General features: G+C 39.3%; 1 protein-coding gene across 1 annotated transcript in view; it reads right to left on the bottom strand.

The window, feature by feature from the left end:
* MOCOS (molybdenum cofactor sulfurase) overlaps positions 1–23,886 on the bottom strand; it is a 207,621-nt gene that overhangs the window by 101,118 nt on the left and 82,617 nt on the right. Inside the window, exon 4 of the mRNA XM_058805961.1 lies at positions 22,187–22,825. Within this exon, the coding sequence (XP_058661944.1) occupies positions 22,187–22,825 (639 nt within the window). The remainder of the gene's footprint in view (positions 1–22,186; positions 22,826–23,886) is intronic.

The following is a 23,886-nucleotide window of genomic DNA, read 5'->3' on the forward strand; positions in this document are numbered from 1 at the left end:
TCTTTGTAGCCACCACATTAATTTTCTTTTCACTTCAGACGTGGTCCGAAGAATTTTCTACTGACAGGGGGTCCCCATTGTGTATTTACTTGAATGCATGTGAATCTTGTCACTGGCAACGAATGTGCATGCTTGCCCTGAGGAGCTGTGTCCCAGCACAGCACAGAGCTGCTGTACATGACCTCAGATTGAAAAGGAAAGCACTAGTTTTACATATATGGACTGTGATAACCTTAGACAAAGATAACTAACTGCTACGTGTTTTTACCAGGGAAATATCAGGCATGGTGGGAAACAAGAATATGTTAGTTATTTTCATAGTTAGCATAGCTAAAATGAAAAAGTCTCAACATTCAGTCCAAATCTAGATGCAAGGTCTAGTTTAAGAAAACCTGTACACACACACAGAAAATCAGTTCACTTGGGGAAATTGTTTTCAAGCTGCAGCATGCTGAAAACATCTATAAAATTCAAACTTCTCAACAGAATTTATTTACTTTGTTTTGGTTTCTCACTGTGCCATATTGTATTCTGTGTACATATGACAATGCACATAAAATTTACTAACATGTTGTAATCTTATCCTCCTAAACCCAAATACACTTGAGGGCACAGTTATAGGCTCTGATTAAAAAAAAACAGTTGTCCACAAATTCTTCTGAAAACAAACCTAATGCTGAAAGTGCTGCCATTCTTGTAGAAAAAAATCTAAATTGTCCTTGCTTTGGTATAAACCTAGAAATAAATACTTACTAATATCTTGCTGACATATGTGAACTACAAAAAAAACTAAAATTTCTTTTGACTTGTAGCCTATGAAAATAACTGTTTTCATAGCAACCATATTCTCTAGCTTTTATGGTATTTAGCAAACTACTGCTCTTTAGGCTATTTTCTGGCTAATACTTTATATTTTTGGGGAAAGGGACATATCTGATAATACACTGTTAAGAACATTATAACTAATGTAATTTTGCATTTGCTAATGTTTCTAAAGCTACATTTGTTATTGGAATTCAGCTCTGCAGACATGACGTTTAATACTACTAGACTAAAGTATTTGTTCAATTAACCAACATAGCATCCATTAAAATTCTGGTGTTCAAACTCACCAGAGCCATTTCAAAGATTCCCTTGAGAAAACCAGAATAAATTAGTGAGATAAGTGGAAGATTTTTGAGAGGTACAACGTTTGATATAGGCACATTCATCATCGACAAAAAAAACTTGGGAAATTTTAAGCTATGCGAAAGGAACTTTTTTTCCACCTTCTGTTACCATAATAACAAACACCAATGATGGAACTGAAGACAACTACCCACAGAGATGGATATTGATTAACAAGAGAGATCCTGGCAAAATTCCATTCTTAAGAAGCACTTGGCCACAGGCCTGGAGAGTCTGGCCACTAATTTTAAGTGGAGCCTTTGAGCTTTTGAATTGTTCTAATGACATTCCTGCTAGCAGCAACAATTTCTGTGGACAAATTTATCATGGACTGTAATCAGAATTTGTGACTCCTTTTTCCCTTCCTCCCTCCCTCTGCACGCAGGGAGATGTTGCCAAGAAGAGTGTGCAGGTAGGTTGAGAAAAAGCACCATGCTGCCTTTTTCTGCTCATAACTCCCATGATCACAGAAGGAGAAGGTGCCTGGGGAATTTTCTGGAGAGACTGGCAGATACAAGTTGCTGGCTGCTACCACGAGATGTTCTCATGGAATACTGGTGCCTACGTCTAAGTTCACTGTTCTTCAGAACTTGCACTTCTCCTTGGTCTAACAGGTGCCATCTGCTGTGCTGCCTTTACTTGCACTTTTTTCTCCAAAAGATTGAAGCTATTTTTTAATTTTAAAAAATAACATAAAAATGAAGTTTTTCATTGAAGTTATGGGAGTCCTCTTGACTTCCCTGCTTTTGGGCAGATACATGGCACTTTGCTCAGTTTCCAAGTTAAATCATGCAGATCATCCATTGATGTGAAGAAATGTGAGTTGAGTAATTTCAGATTTCTTTCCTATATACCTGGGAGATATAAGTCATCAATGTTTATCCTGATCAGAATAAATTGGACACTTTCCAAACAATTGCTCACCAGCACCAGCTCAGGAACACATTCAACCATTCAGCTCCTCCAGCAACCTCACACCACTCTGCATGGTGGATCAGCTCTGTGTTAACCACTGTGAGCAGGTTATAAATTAATACCTTGTGTCCTTCCACAACACCTTTCATTAGCATAGATGCTAATGAAATACAAGCAATGTACATTAACCTAAATGCTACTGTAAATTTATCTTCATTTACATTTTCCTCAGCCACTATTTAAAACCAAATCCTAGTGAAGCTCTGACTGACCTTTTTGAATACACTTACCAAAAATAAATACTGCTCTCCTGCTTTACAAAAGTGAACTGGAGCTTAAGCAGACAAGAGCTGCAGTTTAAATTTTGAGATACAAAAATGGGAGCTGCATTTGGGTTCTGTTTTCAAATGCTGGGAGTAGCTACTGTTCTGCCAACTGACCAATGCTGGATTTCAGAGTTTAACAAAGGCATTGGTGTAAAACACATTAAACACATAACAGTTTGGGGAAAATAAAATCTGTGTCCAGTTTCAAAATCCATGTTAAGCAGCAAGGATACATATCCTAAAGTACAACAAAAAATTTATGGAAATTGAAAAATAGAGATTAGCATATACACAAATCAATTCTAAGTATTTCATTTAGACACAAAATGATAGAACCATAAAGGTTGGAAAAACCTCTGAGATTATGTCCAACTGCTAACCCAGCACTGCCATGTTCACCACTAAAACATACCCCCAAGTGTCACATCCACCACTGTGACACTTGATGCCTTTTGAACACTACCAGGGTTGGTGATCCACCACTTCCCTGGTCAGCCTATCTCAATGCCTGGCCAACATTTCAGTGAAGAAATGTTTCCCAATTATTAATCTAAACCTCCTCCATAGCAACCTGAGGCCATTTCCTCTCATCCTGTTGCCTGTTACCTGGGAGAAATCACACTGAATCATACGCTATTAGTCCTTTACAGAGTCACAGCACACTGGCAGATTGCAGACTGAATAATGAAGAACAAACAATCAGTATTGTGTACATCTAAGACACAAAGCTGCACAGAGCGACTGTCTAAAAACAGAATGTCATCTGGAAAAGGACAAGAATTCCCTAAAGTGAGTAGAGAAATGAAAATATTTAGTCTCAGAGCCTCCGAAAAGCACAAATTAACATGACTGCTTAACATACGCGAGGAATGCTTAAAGTATCAAGGGACTATTTGAAGACAACATGAAGAAGATACCAAATAAATGCATTATGAACAACAATAGCACTGCACACACTCTGCTGTATGTAGCCTTTTTTGTCAGCAAAACTGTACCATTTGAGAGGCCCGTGAGCAGGTAACATGGTCTTGCTAATATAATTTGAGCACTTTGAGTCAGACACAGCAGCAGCAGAGGACCACAGAGCATTTCTTGACATAAAATGAAAAAGTAAACAATCCTCTTTTTTCTACTTGCTTCTCCACTTTTTCTTTTTAGAAATGAATCCTTCCAAAGCAAGACAGTGCAGGTGCAGCTCTTGTGAACAGCAGGTATGTACATACTTGCTCTTAGCAAACAAAGCAAGCTGGCATATTTTAGCTGTTCTACCTCCTCAGGTGTCTTGGTACATGCTGATTAGCCTAAGGCTAATATTTATGCTAAATAAGGGCATAATGCTAAGTAAGTCTCTGCACTGTTCCCTCTCAGAGACAATGGGTCCTCACTCCATGTTCTGGAAGACTGTGCTTCTCTGGAAAAGCATCCACTGTATTTAGTCAATCCAGCAGCCATAAATCTCTTTTATTGCACAAGTACAAATTAACTATGCTTGCCCAGGAAAAATAATTTATATTTAAGGAAGTAGCATTTTTAGGAGTGAACAGTCTTTCTAACTCAGTGAAGGGTAAACTCCACACACTCGCAAAATTCTCATCTAGGAGGCTGCTTTGAAGTTGAATCACCTGAACTGTATTATTTTACGGTGATAAAACTCTTCTTTCAAAGGACATACATTGTAAATGACAGAAAAATCCATGTTTACTTCCAACACAGTCAGCTAAAATCTCATTCTTCAATAATGAACACATTATGGCAAGAGGAGGTTAGAGATAAACTAAATTGAATATACTGTAATTATATATAATTGTAATTGTAATGGTAATTATTTTTCTTAATTTGCGTCTTTATCAAATGGCTGAGGAAATATTTATAATGTAATTGTTATGCACACTGGCAGAATCATAATTTACACTGTAAATACAGAGCATTCTCTGAAGCTTTTCTTAAGAGTGAAGTATAATCAGGGGATTGCAAAACAAAACCAGAAAAAACAATGGAGTGAAAACAGAATAATGAGCCAACAGTTCCTTAGAATAATCTTACAAGGAAGATCATAAAAATGTAATTTATAAAGAAACCCTGCAAAACAGTCACACTTAGTCTGAATGTTGACATTTTCTACCCATGCAGGGTTTCTGCAAACAGGATTATTACTGATGCATCTCATATATGCCAAGGAGGTCCTATTCTCTTAGGATGCTGCTATAAGGCAATGCTGAAAGTGAGAAGACAAACTTTGAACTTCTCAGTCATAAAGAAATCCTCATTTTAAATGGTAATCAAATTGCCAGGATCAAAAGGATTCAGGGTTTTATCACTCCATTGACTATATTTTTCCTGCAATCAGGAAAGTAATTGAAATAAAAATATTAAGACAGAATGCTGGAAATAGTACAAGGTAACACTGTCTTTTCAGATCTGCTGAGAGACTGAAAGAAGACCCAGGCGGGATCTCAGCTTCCAAATCTAATTGGGGCTGTAGATATATACATCATTAAACAAATAAAGAAAACACGACTGACACCATGCCTCACTGATTTTTAGTTGCCTGAGGTTGCAGAACCAAGTTCATCTTTGAATGAAAAATGGTGTCTAAAAATTGAAGTACATGGAAATTAAAAACGCAAAAATCATAGATCTAAATACTACTGCTATTTTTCTTCTTCCTTTTAGGATTAGGGTTTATTCTGCAGTATCTTATAAAGGAGATTATCTTTCTTTTACTGTGCAATTTAGTTTAAGCCATGCAAAGAGTATTTTAAAGGATGTTTTTCCTTTTTTTCTTCTGCAAACTGAAACAGATGCCAAAGATATTTTCCCCTATGGAAATCTGAAAAATGGTACTGTCATTGCTTTACTTTTTCCTGCAGATCAGTAATGCATATAGCGATTATATCACCATGGGTTGTCAAATCACTGAGGTATATAAAGCCATAAAGTCTCTGTTGCAATTGATAACTATATGTTCCAGTAAAAAGGTAGTTATACTGTTCTTTCTTTCAAATTTAAGAACCAGATTTCATCCCCTCCAATAAGACTGTTCTCTAGAAATCAAACATTGTTAGAGTTCTTGTTTTGACTTAGAGAGAAATGGACAAGGAGCAGAGGATAAGCATCTGGATGTCTGTGATGTCTCTGTACTTTCAGTAGAGCACCAGCAAACACTGCCTGATTTAATGGTGTCTAAAGCTTGTAATGCAAGTTTTATAGAAAGAGGTAAACAGATTTCCCAGCTGTAGTGGCTAGTCCCATAAATAAGGTTACTTCAACTCATGAGTCTTGCCTCACTTGCATTTTAGACACTGTGACTGCAGCAACTCTCATGACCTCGGAGCCTCGGGGGAAAGAATTTGGCTGAACACTTTTAAATACAGCACTGTGCACTACCTGAACGACAGGAGCAGGCTTAAAACTTGCTCCTCCTTGTGAAAAGGAAAGAGATGTGTTCAATGTTTGGGTTTTCCCTTTTCCCTAAATGAAAACATTGTATTAGAGGATTTTTCATGTATTTAGCTTTAGAACAGATATGGAACAGACACAGGAAAAATCCTGCATTAATATTTAAGTTATCTTGTATTAATGCTTGAAAAAAATAGCAGCGTATGCCTGAAAAGTTAGCAGTTTGAAATTATTAATCAGCTGTTATTACAGATACAGTTAAGATTCACATTATTTATTCTCAGAGCAGCACCACCCAGATTTTCTGGATCACAAAGAGCCCTAAAAGCATCAAGCATCAACCACCACCAGTTTACAGAGTGGATATGCTGATGTCTTCTTTAACATCAAGTTCTTCTGACATTTTCAAACCTTTATTCTGTAGCTATAATCAGCAGGTACCTCAGCATAGCCCAGAGAAAAGGTGAGAAGAGACTTGGCTTCTGTTTTTACCTTCTGTACAGTTAAGCCTACAGACACGCTGACAGCAAGGCAGAGCAAATCAGCAAGATAAAAAATAGTTAGGAAGAGACTATTGTAGCTATTGCTCATCCTCTGATGGTGGTGCACTGATCAGCCTTGTTTGCCAGGTCACTGCCTCAGACACAGTTTGGCTAGACAGAATTCAAAGGCAAAGGATTTCAGACAAGGCTCATGCACAGAACCGTGTGGAATTGAGAAATTAACCTGTCACGAGACAGAGGGTCCCACTTCTCTGTTACTCTGAGTGTTGGCTACAGTCTTGGCTCTCTAGTAGTCTTGGAAGAAGAATGAGTTCTGAATGTAAGATGGAGGAAGAAATACTTGTCATGTAATATGCTGCATCCATCCCTATGGCTTAGACTTTCTTTGGCAAGTAGTTCCATGAAAAAGCTAGTGGCATGCTCTCCTTGTTTGTATGTATAATGTTTTCCTTTCCATACATGTCATTTGCACCTGGAAAATGAATTGTTAGTGTAATTTGCAGACATAAATATAGTGAATATTCTTCCTCCACCCACTTCAGGACATCCACACAAAAGCAAAGTTCACAGGCTTGTCAAGTGCTTTCACATCTTTTGTTAGGCCACTATGGATTCAAAAATGTCTCTGATTGAACCTCGTATGATATTTAATGATGACTGAGCTTTCCTTGATAAATTCTTTGTGTACCTGAGGAAAAAATAATTCAGAAATGTTAAATTAATGGATTATTAATTGTTAGCTTGGGAAAGCAGCAGAGATAAATTTACTTAAATAAGATGTTCTGCTGAGAATTCTTATGATTGGATGAATTTCTAATACTCCTGAAGTCACTTAAACAGCTGAAGGTAGATCTCCTTGGTTGTTATTGCTGCTTCATTAACTACAAAATGGCTTCAAGATTCACATTCCCACCTTTGGACCATAATTTAAATAAACCAGTCTAGGATATGAAATCTTTATCTTTGACTCACAGTTGTGATTGCCAAGCATTTGTGTTCATCAGACTAGAAGGGAGATTAAATGAGAACTTATTCCATCCACCCTGCATGAAAGAAGTATATGTAAATTTACATTTTCTTGCACAGGGAAAACTTAAATAGACCTATATTTGCTATACTTCAACCTTAGTTATACACTAAGTTTGATTTGTCAAATAATCTGAGTTTCTGAAAATTCCATATAGTTCATCTTAGAGGTGCACATCCACTAAGGTGTGCATAGTATCACTTGTAGGATTTAGTGACAATATTGACAGCGTGAAGGTATTAGAGAAATTTTTAGGGGACACAAAATTAATATATCTACAGTCCTATGTACAGTTCAAATGAATGAAGCCAACAGTTCCTTAGACCCGCCTGCAGGTGGGTTTATACTGTGGACATTAATCTTAATTTCTTTACAGAAAAATCTTTCTTAATCATAATTTGTTTACAGAAAATATTTAGGATGTCTGCTACAAACTGGCACACAAACAATTTTGAAGACTATTCTCCTTTAGCAAGAGAAGAATAGTACAATTTGATTAACATTTTTTATGGAAGCTGAACACAGTCATATGTCCATACATATGTCCACACATGACTGAAGGTACAATTTTTGGCTGAAGGTAAAATTTTATAGCAGTTTCATCCATAATGTTTATCTGTGCTCTGCTGTGGACTTAGATAAGCAGCACAAGATAAAGAATACAAACAAGAAAATGACAAAGGAACTCAACCTTCTTGAAAATGAAATCATGTTATTAAGCTAAACCAGGTTCATTTTATATCTTATTGTTTAAAACATTTTGCATGCCATGTCCCTTACCAAGTTTTGCTTAGCAACACCACAGCATCTAGCCTCCACTAAAATTTAAAATTGCACCTTGCTCTTCTGTGTGTAAAACTCATTATAAATCCCACCAGTTGGTATCAGAGAACAAGAAGAGTTACAGCTGCATGAACTTTTTACATGTAGAATGTACACTCACATGCAGTCACAGTTTGGAGTTCCCATGGTTATTTGTCTACTGGTGACTCAACTATAGTTTTGGGTTATGTATGCCCTTAGAGATTATATATATACTCATATACATAAAATGACAAATTCTTCAGAAAAATCAGATGCATGGTCCTGCTTATTTTTGTCCTAATTTAAACACCACATTAAATGCCAGGACTGCAATTCCTATAAAGAGTTAGAGAGGTGATATTTCTGTTCATCAACAATTCTGCGGCAATCTGCCTAGGGAAATCATCTAGAAATGTCTAGATAGAGAATTGCTGAGATCCATGTACTTTTAAAAAATCTATTCACTTGATTGAAATTGACTAAATTTGGCATAAGAAATGTAACCAGAGGTCTCTTGTTGAATTGGGTAAACAGGCCTGCACACAGCAGTTCTGTCACTCCTCCCAGACAGCTTATGCTATTCACACTTACTGTGTCTTGTTTTTGAATGCCAGCAAAGGCTCTTCCTGGCTTTTAGCACAACAGGGCACAACCTTTCTGGGGCTATATGTACTGTCCTAGCAAAGAGCCATACTAACGTATCTGATGTGTAAAACCTTATTTTGAAAGATTTTTGCCACACAGCGAGGGGATTTGAATTATACTAGAAAAATGTTACAAATGTTTATCATTAAAATGATTAGAGATAACTTGGTGTCTACACACAGGTATTTGGCAGTGAAGGATGTGTTGTGCAGGGCTCTGTTTTAGGCCCTGTTCCCTTCAACATCTTTATAAGTTACTTGGACGAAGGACTGGAAGGGATACTAAGCAAGTTGAGAGATGACACAAAATTGGAAGGAGCTGTTGACTCCCATGAAGGCAAGAAGGCCCTGCAGAGAGATCTCAGCAACTCAGAGGACTGGGCAATCACAAACTGGGCATGAAGTTTAAAAATCCAGGAAAGTGCTAGATTCTACGCTGGACATGGGACAACTGTGGATGTACAGACAGACTGGGGAAGGAGATGCTGGGAAGCAGTGCCAAGGAAAGGGACCTGGGGGTCCTGATCAATGGCAAATTGACCATGAATCAGCAGTGAACTGGCAGCCAGGAGGGCCAAGCATGTCCTAGGGTGCATCAGGCACAGGATCACCAGCCAGGAAGGGAGGGGATTGTCCTGCTCTGCTCTGCACTGGGGCAGCCTCACACTGAACTCTGAGTGCAGTTTTGGGTAAAAAAATATTAAAAAGATATTAAGCTTTTTGAGACCATCCAAAAGAGGGCAACAAAGATGGTGAAGGGCCTTGAGAGGAAGCCAAATGAGGAGTGGCTGAGGTCATTTGGTTTGAGGTCACTTGAAGGAGACTGAGGAGACACCTCATCATGGTTACAAATTCCTCATGAGGGGAAGAGGAGGGGCAGACACTGATCTCTTCTCTGTGGTGACCAGTGACAGAACCTGAGGGAATGGCCTGAAGTTGTGTCTGGGAAGGTTTAGGTTGGATATTAGTAAAAAGTTCTTCACCCAGAGGGTGGCTGGGCACTGGAACAGTCTCCCCAGGGAAGTGGTTACAGCACCAAGGCTGAGAGAGTTCAAAAAGCACTGGAACAGTGCTCTCAAGAATATGTCACAGGATCAGGAGACAGACTTGATCATTCTTGTGAGTCTTTTTCAACTCAGCATATTCTGTGATTCTTGATTTCTTATATGTATACACCTGCTTTACTTAACTGGATAAAAGCTCATGCAAGGTTTATAATTTATCTTTCTCAAGACAAAGTCAAAAAATCTAGGGCTAACAATGGCTATTTATTTTGAAACTGTCCTTCTAAACTAACCCGTTATGATAAAACACAGAAAAATGTATATACAGAAAACCCAAGACCTAAACATGTTATGACATGAACAACACCCTTTTTTAATATGGATGGAAACTTCAAAGCACTTGCCTTCATTCATATACTTACAGCAGAAAACTCAAAAAACATACCCTATTTTCTAGGAAGAGTTAACTGGGTTCCTGTTAGTTGGCATCAATTTATTGATTTGCTTAAGAGGACAGACTTTGCCAGATCTGTCAGTGACAAAATCATCACACCATTTTTCCCACTTAAACTGGGCATATATTAGTGTAGCTAACTTAAGATCAATCAAGATACTTCTAATATAAAGCCAAAATGAGTGATAAAAAGAGTTAGATTCATACTAACCACTTTTTAGAAGTGAATGTTACGGGGAAAATCCATCCAATTTATATCACTGAACTTAAAGACTGTTGGCATCAGCAACAATTAAAAAAAAAAAAGAAAGGGCCACTTCAGAGTACAACTGAAAACATAATGGTAAAATGTCTGCCACAAAGTATGAAATAGGAGATACAATCCTTTCAGCATATATACTTTCCCTGCTGTAACTTTAAAACTTTTTATCATTAAATTCACTAAAAATAAAGCTGTTACAATCATTTGACACAGTTATTAAGCCATAGCAGATGTTACTTGATAATATAAATGCATAGATATTAAAAAGTAGATTATTATAATGCTAGAGAATCCCTCTGAATTTTTTAATTGAACATGAACAGACACTAATGTGACAGCCAAGTGTTTAATCAAATCTGTGTATTTCCATTTTTGGAAACCGTTGCTTATATGTGAAAGTTAAGGAAGACTGTAAAATCCCTTTTTCTCAAGAGCATCAATATTTTCCTTTTTCTTCTCAATTAAATCTGTTTGAGAAGCCTGTAGATGTTTCTTTCACGGGTTCCCAAGAGCACAACAGCCAGATGCACTCTTGCATATATTTGACTAGTAAGAAGATGAAAAAAAAGAACCTAGACCAAACCCATGCTTGTACTTGTAACATTCAAATATTAGGTTGAGTGTTGTCATCCAAACATGTAAACTACTCTATTTCTACATATCTCTTTTTTACCACTAGGAAGGTAGTGAACACTAAGCTTTTTTAAAAAAGTTACTCCCTGTAGCTTAGCTATAAATAAAATATAAAACAATATGGGTATCAAATAAGAAGCCACATACTCTGAGTACTAAAATTAAGATAGTTCTGTAGGTTTTTTGCTATGAACAGACAAATCTTTATGGCATTTCATCTTGCTCTCTTGCATTCTGATGTTGTTTAGACTAGAAAAACATATCCTTTTCTTAAATGATAAGACGCCTCTGCTGATACTGAAAAGAATAAGTCTGATTATGAATACCATTCCAAAAACAGATGTTAGAAGCATGATTATGAGGGGAAGAACGTCACCAAACTAGAAAAAAAAAATCAGTGAAGGTGAAGATCTCTTTCAAAAGGTCAAATCTGCAATTGCCACATGATATGCCACATGGAGATGTCTCCGTTTCCTTTGCTGGAGCCTTTACAGTGAGTTCATGGATCTCAAGGGATCCATGCACATCACGCTGAAACCCACTGATTTTTAGTCCTTTCCTGCTGGACAAGCAAGAAATGGGCAAATAAAAGTAAGCAAGAATGATTAACATCAATTCACGATATTACAATGTATTAGTACATTATAGTAGAAGAGATGTTTCGTCATTCATGGTCAGGCATTTCTTGACATAACCTTAGCAGCAGTTTCTATTAGAGGAGCATACTTCTTCATTATGCAATGACTATTTCCATTAAGGACAAAATGTTAAAGGAAACTACCTTGTCCCATCCCATTTTTGAAAAACTAAATTTGGAAGGCATTCAGTCAGGGATTTTAAATGCCAGGCACTTTACCATGCCTTCCTCTGCCCACTGTCCACAAAAAAAAAAAATTAAACTAAATCCATACAAGTAGTATGGGGACAGGAATTTCTGTGAGAAGGGAGAATATAAGTATTTCTTAAAAGTTTTGATTCCAAAAGAATCAATACAGAAATACACCAATGCAATTAGTATAAACTTATTTGACTTAAAGTATAAGCTGACACCTCTGCTGAAGCTCAAGAAGTTTTTGAATCAGAGACTGACTGAAATAAATAAGCCTCAGTGCTTTTTGAATTGGAGAACAGATTCCCCTCCCCACAATTTTCACTGCTGTGCATTACTCTTTTTAAAACCCAACACAGCACTATCTCCTAAGCCTAAGAGTTGTTTCAACTGAAAAATGACACAACTGTTGAAACCAAGAAGGTTTAAAATGAAGGGTTTGTGAAGCCAGACAACCTTGCTCCTGGGGTGTGTGTCTCTGGAGAGGCACCCCTGGTCTGTCACAGGGCTGCACTTGCAAAGGCACCAGCTCACCATCAGACCTAGCAAATGGATTGGTGTGGGGCTCACAGTCTTGGTTACTTTGCTCTGCCTGGACACTGAGAGTGCTATGTGGCATTCAGCTCTCATCCACGAGTGGGAAATTAAACTACATCTTCACAGATGTGAGCATGCATGTGTGAGTCTTGAATCCCCGTGTGGGCCCGCGTGTCCTATTCTGCAGCGCAAAGTGAACCCAGCTGGCAGAAGGACTGGGTGGCATGGCAGCCATGCACAGCAGGATCCTGCAGTTTGGACTCATTTACTCATCAAAACAGAAAATATAGGAAACCACAGATTACAATGGCTTCTTGGAAGCCCATGATGGCAGCATCCATGCAGAAGACATGCCAGGAGCTTAGGCACATGCTGAAGGAAAAGGCCTTCATCCAAAGCTCATGACAGCTTCCAACAGGCCCACACCACTCATCTGTGGGACAGAGACGCATGAGGAGACAGAGACATTGAGCTGCATTTCTTGGATTTCCCCATCTGCTCCTAACATCCCAAGCCCTCCCCATCCTGCCTAAAAGAGCCCCCTCATGTGGATGGGTCAGCTCCCAGGGCAGATTTGCCTCTCCCCATTCAGAGCTGCCACCCTCGCAGCAGCAACCTCACATCACCAAATCTGGGGCTTGGGGCTGGCACCCTTACAGACACATTGCTTCAACATTCCTGCATTTTTTCCATGTCCATTCTGCTTGTTCTTATTTCTATTAGCTCACACCTTTCTCCTGCCCACATTATCTCATGTTTTATAAAGTTGTAAAATAGAAGATATAAACACTTTGTCATAGTAATTTCTTGCCCTGATGACCTTCCTTCTTAGGAAAGAACATGGAAAAATGCACACACACACACACACACCCCCCACACACACACATGAAAACCATTCTTCCTTCCCTGTTCTCCTCAAAAACTAAGAGAAAAAAACTAAGGCTTTCCTGTGATAGGAGGAAAGATTTGAGAAGGATTCCTTCCTGTTTGGGAGGTTCTGAAGAGGTCCAGGGACATGCTCTGTGCAGGACTAGACCTGTGGGCAGGCACATGCTGCTGCCCAGACCTGGTGCTTTCTGCACATCTCAGGCTGCACCATGTAAAATGAGACCTAACTCACTCCAAAGAAGCCAAAAAAGTTTCAGCAGCCAATTCAGAACAATTTCAGCATTGCCTTGGAAAGTATTTAAGTGCACACACAGATGCCAGAGGATTCAGGGCACATAAAAACTAGGTTAAAATAATGTTAAATATCTAAATTGACCCCCTGATAGCAGTTACAGCTCTTCCATATGTCTGCCTTAGCTCATGCTTTTGTCTCTGAGACTTCAGGAGTCAAATAAAGAGCATTATACTAATTATATACTATACCATGGAGTATTTACAGCAATTCCTGTTACTAAGAACTGCCTGAGGTAAAGAGAGAGAGAAAAAGCTTTAATTCCTGCACTTTGAAGTAAATCAATCCCTTAACATTAATTAAATACAACTTGTATATTGTAAATACTGTCTGGGTCAAAAAGCCAGTCTCACCCTTTTACATCCAGCATCGCGACATTTTAAGCAGACAGTACAAATGGCAAAGAAAAAAATGTGATTTTTTTGTGCCAAACAAGTTATCATTATATATACTCATATATCAAACAGGCTAATTAATCACAAATATAAAATCTACAAAGCATAATTAAAAATGTGCCATAAATTTATGAGTAGAAAACCAATTCTGTAAAGTCACAATAGCTGGTGCTAGAAATTTACAAAGCCTTTAGAGAAGTATTAGGGAAAAGGTTTGATTCTAAATAGGAGCAGAAGAACTCCATAGAGTAAAACGATGTTATGTCACTTTGTTAGCCACAATGACTTCAAAGATACATCCTGTTTCAAGCAAAATTTTTACTGTATTTGATCAAAGGCAAAATGAAATTCTGATAGAGACCACAATTCCGTTCTTCCTTGCTATCATTCCAAAACACTTTATATTTTAAGAAAAATGCATTTTACAATGAGCACCACATTTTTCTTTTTAAAAAAATGAATGTGCTGTATCTCTCTAGCAGTTTATAAGGTTTATTTCATAAATGAATAATTTGGTTTCTATTCATACAGTGGGATGGAGTTTCCCAACAATACAGATTGGTGCTTGCTGTGATTTACGTGTGCCCCTCTGTGGTAGGCATGTGGCTACACTGGGCCCATGATTTCTACTGGCTTTCAATGGCACTTGCAAAACAAAAGATGAAACATGGCTAGTTAGATCAGCCTACTTCCAAGTAAGAGAATCTATAGTACAGTTAAAAAATTCTTTGTATTTCTGGGTTTTATTGATTTCATTATGCTGAACATTTCTAAAAAGCATGCAAGATCCATGACTTCCCCTGCCTGAGGAAAACACCTCCTGTATTTGTTTCCACACTGTAGACAGCACCCTGGTATTTGGACACTCCAGGAGTGTGCAAATGAATAGAGGTGGGGCTGGCTGTATAACAGAAGCCACCTCTGCCAACTCTATTGCCTCTTCAAAGTTTTACCTATATTATTGCTTCTGTTTGGGTGATTATCCACTAATCCAAGTCAAAAAACATGTTTTCAAGTGACTGGTTGTGCTCTACAAGCATTTATCAGGTGCACTGCTTTCAGTTTATCCCAGATTCAGCATATTTAAGGTGAATCCCATAGTGAATCAAGATCAAAAGTGATCCCCTCAGGATAGCATTTGGGTCATTGATGTAGAATTTTCAGTTTATTCTGACTACGCTGGGGAATGAAACAACTTCAGTATTGAAAAAAATCACCCAGAGGATTAGACTGCAAAATGATACACGGATGCCTTCATAATCGTGGGACTTGGAGTAAAAAAAAATGAGCAAAACTTCCCTTTGCATCAAATACTGAAGAATTTGGCTGGCTGCAGTGATGGCTGGCAGAAAAACACAGCAAATGTCAGCTGCCACTTTGGATGTCCTGAGAGGTAACAAAACAGACTGCATGAAGCTTGCCAGCAGATACTTAACACTTCAGCAGAGAAGGGAAAGAATAACTGGTTAGTTGAACCTTGTTACAGTTACCCTTTTATTTTTCCACAGCTCTTGTCTTGAAAAACAGTCATCAAAGTTGTCAGAATTAATTTCTATCAGTTAAATGAAAGGACTTTGCCTTTCAGACACAGGGAGCAGCTGAGTGAGAGTGCTATGTAATTCTTCTCAAGGACCTCTGACCTCTCATCTCTGCAGGACAGGGTGGCACTGGGAGCTGAGAGGAAGGAAAAGACTTGTTCACTGTCTTGATCCCTGTTACAAGTCCCTATTAGGAGCTGCAACATGACTGCCAGGTGCAGAAGCCATTCTCATGGTGCAAACACCCATTAAAAATTAGATGAAGATCCCGTCGCTTCCGAAGTATCTAATCTGAAATCCATCACTGCAATTTGAAAGGGTGCTTGTTCAGAAAATTCTCCCATAAGTGGCCCTGGAAATTCTCCCATAAGTGGCTCTGGTTGGAGATCTCTAAACATCACAAAAATGCAGAAGCAGCATAGCAAAATGCTTAAACAAAACGTGGTTTTGACAGGGTGACACTTAGTCCACTTACCACATTAAAGTAATTATGGGCAGATGGCCAGAGTCCTCATGTGGGGAGCCAATGAGCATGTGCCAGACTACAAGGTGAGCTTGCACATAAAGACTGTGCTCCTCTCAGCACAGTCCAGGCCCTGGGTGATTTCTCAGCACTATGAAGAACTTTGGTGGAATAAGCCATAACCCATCAGTATATTCTTTCTTTCTAGGCTGACAGAAATGATCATGCTAAAGAGATTGCTTCAGGCAGATCAGCTTTATTTGCCAAAGGATTCTCAAGCTGCTGCATCCCCACCACCCAGCCTCAGGATTTTGTCTCAGCTCCAGCTCTTGGGACCCTAGTTTTCATCCCTAGCTTTCTGCCTCTATTTTCCATTCCTTGCTTCCTTCCCTTCTCCTCAGCACACACAAACCCAGAATGCAACTGAGGGCCCAAACCATGTCAGTATACACTACATAAGCATGTACAGAGTTGTCCCAGAGATCTCTAGCCACAGCACCAAGAATTAAGAAACTTCATGTGGCTAAGTGCAATGCGTAATAGACTACAAAAGTGTAGGTGCTGCTTTGGGATTGTGAAATTATTCAAGTAGCAGAGGCGAGAGTCACTAAAACTTGTCAGGGACAAAGTCGTGTCACCTGGATTTCCAAAGTTTTGAAAGTGAATTTGGAAATGAACAACATACAACACCTAATGCTCTAGATATTTCACACTGCTAGACTCAGATGCAGATACCCAATTTAGAGATAACACAATAGCTCCTTTTCCCTTAGTCATAAATTCCAGCATGATCAGATTCTGAATAGCACTCCCAGACACAAAAGAAAAATAGGGCAGATGATGAATATTTTATCGCTGAATTCCTGCTATCCATAATCATATTATTTTATTATCTCATGCTATGCAGAAAAAAAAAGGGAAATGAGGCTAGATTTGTGAATGATAATAGTAATTTGTCAAGCTGTTTGATACAAGGATGAAAATACAATAAACATGATTTTAAAAGTTGAGATAGGAAGATTGGCTACTGACATGAAATGGAAAAATGTGGAAGTGATTTAAGGGTATTAAAGAAATGTAAAAGAGACTGTGGTACATTAATTTATATAGCAGGAACAACAAAGTACAAGGAACACTAGCAAAAGCTGTATCTATTAAGAAAAATGGCAACCATTTTGACAATCCTGGGATGGAAAGATGGATAAACTGTATCCTCTTACATGTTTCCACTTATGTTTCACCTTGACTTAGAAAAAGCTATTTTCTTAGTACTCTTGGATTATGTGTGAATGGGGAATACCCTCTGCTAGTGGCACTCAGACACATATATTCAAATCTCCTTTTCCAATGACATTTGCTAGAGTTCAAGTTTCCTTATTAATTACCACATGAAATGACATGTTTTAGTGTATTCAAGCCGAATACTAATCACACACTGTAAAAAAGCATTTTTAAAAAAGAAGAAAATTAAAAATAAAACCTTTTGGAATTACAAAGACACCTCTGAAGAGACAATGCAGATGGAGCTTGGGAGAGGTGCACAAAATCAATCACAGAAGCACAGAGGCTGGAAAGGACCCTTGGGAATCTCAAATTCAACCTCCGGCATAAAGCATGTCCAGCTGGAGCAGGTTGCTCAGGGCTTTTGCCAGTTGGGTTTGGATGCCTACAAGGACAGAGGTTCCTTACTGCAATATGGCAGGGATAAAACCTGACTAGAGCTGCTGTTCATGTGACAAATAATTACCCAAGTGTTTCAGCCACTAGCAAAGAAATGGAAATGTGGCCCACAGATAAGGTAATCACATTAACTCTGGCTATAGTGACCTGGCATTTCATTTGAAGTGTAGTAGTTCTGTTCCTAACTGCTCTGCCTGTATTTCATTATTGGGAAAACACAACAAAGCAAAACCCATAGCAGCTAAGAGAAAAAAAAATAAAAAGGTGATATAGCTTGAATCACATTGATTGAGAATGTCAATGCAACACATTGTTTTTACTCTTCAAGAAAGTTGTCCTGATTCCTGACCTACGTTTGAAAACATCAAGCTTCCCCAGGCAGAACTTTAAGTCTTCACAGTTATGGACTGCATCAGTAATGCCCTAAACATGAACTTCTAAATATTGGCTTTTCAAATAACAACCAAAGGATCAGATGATGCCAAGTATAAATATTGACCTATGAACAATGACTTAGACTGTCTGCATGACACTTTGGTGTTTAATGGGAGCTAGTATCCAGCTGTCAGTTTTGATTATTTTAGTTTTAATCCCTCATACCAAAGATTACGCATTGTGTACCCAGACGCAGAAGCCAATTTCCTTTGTTTCTAACTCTGTAGTAGAAGACGGGTAAAGCAGGCCCTTCTTCTGAACTCAATAAAAAAGCCCTTGAAACAGTGGGAGCCACAGATACATGAAAGATTTATAATTAGTCAACTTTTGAAAACTCTTGAAAAAGATACAGAAATAGAGTACCCCTCCAGGTTCCCACACACCTTTCCCTTCCTAATTAGAGAAAGTATAAAAGCACAACTGAGATCTAAAACAGATTTCAGATGTTTTCATCTGCTATGCAGTCTCAGGAGTCATGTATCAATTACCTCTAGAAAAGCTGCTTGGAAACTAGAGCCTGCTCAGGTGAAATTAAAGGGAGTTTTATCCTTGGCTCGCAGATGATGCAGGAGCACCCTGGGATCCCATGATTTCTACGCCCTGTTATCCTGTATTTCAGTGAGAGTTGTGCTTCAAAGCCTTTATGGTTTGAAAAGTCAGACACAGAGGTCTGAATGGCAATATTTCCCTGTTCTTTTTATTTCTATATTAAAAGATTAACTGGACATTCACTGTACCAACATCCAATTCAGAAATAATGCATGGTCTCATCTAGCAAGAGCCAGGTGAATGCAGCCAGCCTCTGCATTTACCAGTCCAGAACCAGAGCCCCCCAGCAGCATTCACCAGAAGAGGTGCAATACATGAAGCATCATTTTGCACACAGTGAAAGGTCAGATATTCACATCATGGGAGATGCAGAGCATCTTGCTTCTGAATACACATCCATAAACAACTGAAAGGAATGACGGGCTTTTTTTACCACTTCCTCTATTCACCTCTAGCCTTTCCCAAGGGCTATGATTTTATATGTATCTATTTATCAATATATATATCATATTTGTTAGAATACTGTGGGATAAAGCCCTGGCAGGAAGAGTGAGGCAAGAGAGCTGGTTAAGATTCAAGGGTCATCTATTCCAAGCTTAGGAATGATGCATTTTAATAAAGAGGAAGTCAGGCAAAAATGCCAGGAGGCCTGCATGGATAACAAGGAGCCTCTGAACAAACAAAAACACAGAAAGGAAGGCTGCAGGGGGTGGAAGCAAAAACAGGTAACCTGGGAGGAATACAGAGGGGTTGTCTGAGCCGCTAGACATCAGGCTAGAAAAGGTAGAGCCCTGAGAGAATTAAATTTTGACAGGGACATCAAAGGAAACAAGAAAAACTGTACATTAGTAGTAAAAGGAAAAATGTGGGCTCTCACCAGAAGGGATCAGGACACCTGGTTACCTGGGATATGGACAAGGCTTTTATTCAATGACTTTTTTGCCTCTGTCTAGACTGGCAAGTGCTCCAGCCACACTGCCCAAGTTACAGAATGAAAAGGCAAGAACTGGAGAAATGAGGAAAACTGTAGGAAAATAACAGATTTGAGACCATCCAAGGAATCTGAAGGTGACCAAGTTCATGGCATCTGATGAGATGCAGCTGTGGGTCCTGAAGGAACTGGTGGATGAAGTGGCTAAGCCACTCTCCATTGTATTTGAGAAGTCATGGCGGCCAGGTGAAGTTCCCAGTGACTGGAACCCCCACCTTTAAAAAGGGAGGAAAGGAATACCTGGGGAGCTACATGTTGGTTAGTCTCACCTTGGTGCCCAGCCAGAACATGGAGCAATCACACTGGCAATTATGCTAAGTTAAATAAGAAGGTGATTTCTGCCAGCCAACATGGTTTCACCAAGGGCAAACCACGTCTAACATTTTTGGTGGCCTATTATGATGGTGCTACAGCTTTGGTGGATAAGGGACAAGCAAGTGACATCATCTACCTGGACTTGTGGAAAGCACTTGACACTGTCTTGCATGACACTCTTGCTCCTAAACTGAACAGGCATGGGTTTGACAGATGGAGCCCCCAGTGGATGAGTGAATGGCTTGGCTGGATGATGACATGTAAAAAGCTGCCACCAATAGCTCGATGTCCAAGTGGAAATCAGTGATAGGAGTTGTTCCTCAGGGGTTGATATGGGGACTGGCACTGTTCCCCATCTTTGTCAGCGACGTAGGCAGTGGAACTGAGTGCAGCCTCAGCAAGTCTGCCAATGACACCAAGCTGTGTGGTGCAGCTGACACACTGGAGGGAAGGGATGCCAGAGGGCCCTTGGCAGGCTTGAGAGGTGGACCTGTGTGAATATCATAAATCTCAACAATGTCATGTAAAAGGTCCTGCACATGGTTCAGGGCAGTCCTAAACACAAATACAGGCTGGGTGGAGAATGAACTGGTATCAGCCCTGGGGAGAAGGACTTGGATGTGTTGATTGATGAGAAGTTCAACATGAACCAGCAATGAGTGTGCTGGCAGCCCAGAAAGACAGCCACGTCCTGGGATTCATCCAGAGCAGTGTGGCCAGCAGGTTGAGAAGGGGATACTGCCCCTCTGCTCTGCTCTCATGAGACCCCCCCCAGAATGCTGCATCCAGCTCTGAGGCATGCAACATAGAAAGGAAATGGATCTGTTTGAGTGAGTCCAGAAGAGGGTCATGAAAATGCTCAGAGGACTGGAGTACCTCTCTTACAAAGACCGGCTGAGAGAGCTGGGGCTGTTCAGCATGGAAAAGAGAAGGTTCAGGGAAGACCTTACAGCAGTCTCCCTTACCTGAAGGAGGCCTACAAGAGAACTGGAGAGAGACTTTTTACAAGGGTGTATACTGACAGGACAAAGGGAAATTCAAATGGAAAGGGGGAAGATTTAGATCAGATATGAGGAAGAATTTTTTTACTGTAAGAGTAGTGAGGCAGTGGAAAAGGTTGCCCAGAGAAGTTCCTCAATGCCTCATCCCTGCAAGTGTTCAAGGCCAGGCTGGAGGGGCCTCTGAGTAATCTGGTCTAAAGGAAGGTGTCTTGGCCCACAGCAGGGTGCATGGAACTAGACAATCTTTAAGGTCCTTTCCAACACAAACTGTTCTATGATCCTGTGATGAAATGCTGATCTCTAGCATTTCCTTTGTGCAGATGTGAGACAGGAAGAAAGACCCTTAACTGCAAGTTGTTGCTGACATGAAGGAGAGGGGCAGAGAGACCAAGCATCACTAAGAGTGGCACTTCAGTGTGTTCAGGTACTGGTGAAGTTTACCTTACTTCAGCGTGTTCAGGAACTTAAGGTGAAGCTTACCTTATTGCCCTGCATTTTCTTATGTGTGAATATTTGACCTCCTTTAGGTGTTCTCTATTTTCTGTAGGAGAGCTTCAGAGCTATTTCAGAACCTCAGCCAAGGAATAAGAGCACTGCAAGCATTCATTGTAGGTAATGTATTTTACAGAATTTGTTATTCTGATAAAGCTTGTCTTGAAGGTAAAGCACTGCACATTTCCAGTGAAATACATAGAATTAACTTTGCAATTTCACTGAGGGTAGCTATGCTGTGTGATCAACCTTGCTCTGGCTGTTTTGGGTGAGGAGTTTCAAAAACAATCAAGTTTCTACTGAGGTACCTTAAATTCAAATTAAAAAATGCATGGATTGACCTTTATGTCACTGAATGAAGCCTAAAATGTCACAGAATGAAGCCTTATATTTTTAGCAGTTTTGGCAAACTAGATCAGGAACGGAAGGTAGATATTTCAGATGATGTTCTTTAGCTAAGAGAAAAGAATAATAAGACAAACTGTGTCAGATGTGAGATACCTATCCAACTGCATAAAAAGAACATGCATCATAGCCCAGTGTATATGCCAAGCCTGAGACATTTGTCTAATGCAAATGATACTGCAAATAGTATCAGTAAAAAATCAAAAGCAAAAATTTGTTTTGTTAAACAAAATCTTACCTTTCTGCTATGGATTTCCTGGGGAAATAAAAATCCTCTCCTGCGAGATAGGCAGCTGCAGTTCCACCTCCGAAATAGGTTTTCCTCAAGAGGGGAGCAATCCTGTTGTTTACCAATAATGCTCCTAAACCAGTTGGGAATCCAAAGATTTTATAGAATGAGATGGGGATAAAGTCAGCTTGGTGAACTCCCAGGTCTAATGGAGAAGTGCTCACGTACGAGGCTGCATCTAGTAGAACAAACCACTTCCCTGGTAGTTTGATGGGGCAGAGTCTTCCAGATTTTATGTCCTGTATCCATGAAAGGGGATATTTGGTACCAGAGAAATTGCTCTGAGCTGGGTAAGAGAATAGATGAGGTGTTGTGCAGTTTTGTTCTTCAGCTGGTAACCTGCTTTCTGCTACCAAAATTTCCTTTGGTTTTATAGGAGCAGACAAGACATTCATTGAAGCAGTTATGCCCCTCATACCAACTACAGATGTGTGGCTGTCAGTTAGGTAACAAAATCGACTGCTGGGCTGCTTTGTGCCTTCAGGTATCCAAGGGAATGATTCTGCTATCAGTTTAAGTGCAGCTGTGCATCCAGATGTGAAAATGATGGTGTAATCCTCAGCAGTAGTGTGAAAGTGTTGCAATATTCTGAAAAATAAAAAGAAAAATATCTATTTATTTTGTGATTTTTGTCTTTTATTGCTATGAGATATATTTTGGCATTCCTCACCCTAAGTTCTACTCAGACATCGGTATGAATAGAAGTAGACAAGTTTTGCCAAACTGTACAATAAACTTCAACAAGGATACCTGAATCATTCTGCCCACAAGAGACTCTTTTCAGGGCTGAAGTGAACGTGGCTGTGTTCTTAAGAAGCCAATTTGCCTGGCTCCAAATAGAATGGCCAGTCTGGTCCCTCAGTGGGATCAGAATCAAGCCTGCATATAATTAAAATTACACTGTCCTTCAGAGAGACCAGTTTTATTTGCAAACTGTGAGGGTTTTCAGTTTACAAAATATTTACAAACAAAATATGTTTCAGTTAAGATAATCTACTTAAGTAGTGGACATCCAAATTAAGGGTCACAGTATTCAACAGGGAAACATTAGCAAACAGCTTTGCTCCTTGCTTGTGTTGTTAACAATAGAAACAGAAGGTAGCAAGAAGCAACCACACATTTCCATGGGCCTTATGCACATAAAGCTGTAATCTCTGTACTCCACAAAGGTAGCGCAAAGCAGAAGAAATCTGATGTTTTCCAATGAGCCAGTCTATGAAAAGCAAACTGGCCTCTGGAGGCATGTCTGGGCTACACATTCTTTGATGTCTTGACAGCACCTTGCTGGCCCTAAACCACCTTTTGTGAACACCATCTAACACAGATGTGGCACCCATGCTAGGTTGTGCATCTACTACAGCTTTGCAGTGAGCAAGATGAATCATTACAGAGATTGAGGAACAGCTTCAATTCAGTCACCTTTCTCACCTTTTTCACTTGATGCACTTTCTCTGAATTAACTTTATAAAACTCCTACTAAAATAAACAGAAAATGTAACAAACATCTGAGAGACATCCGCTTTAGTGAATAAAGCAGAGCAAAGAAAATTGAAACAGAGCATACATGTTACTGCTCAGAAATGCTTTCCAAGCAGCTGGTATTTGATCTATTGAATTCCAAGATAAAGACCAGCATTTAGAATCTATGA

Source organism: Ammospiza caudacuta, chromosome 1 (genome assembly GCF_027887145.1).
Source record: "Ammospiza caudacuta isolate bAmmCau1 chromosome 1, bAmmCau1.pri, whole genome shotgun sequence".
NCBI classification, from domain to species: Eukaryota; Metazoa; Chordata; class Aves; order Passeriformes; family Passerellidae; genus Ammospiza; species Ammospiza caudacuta.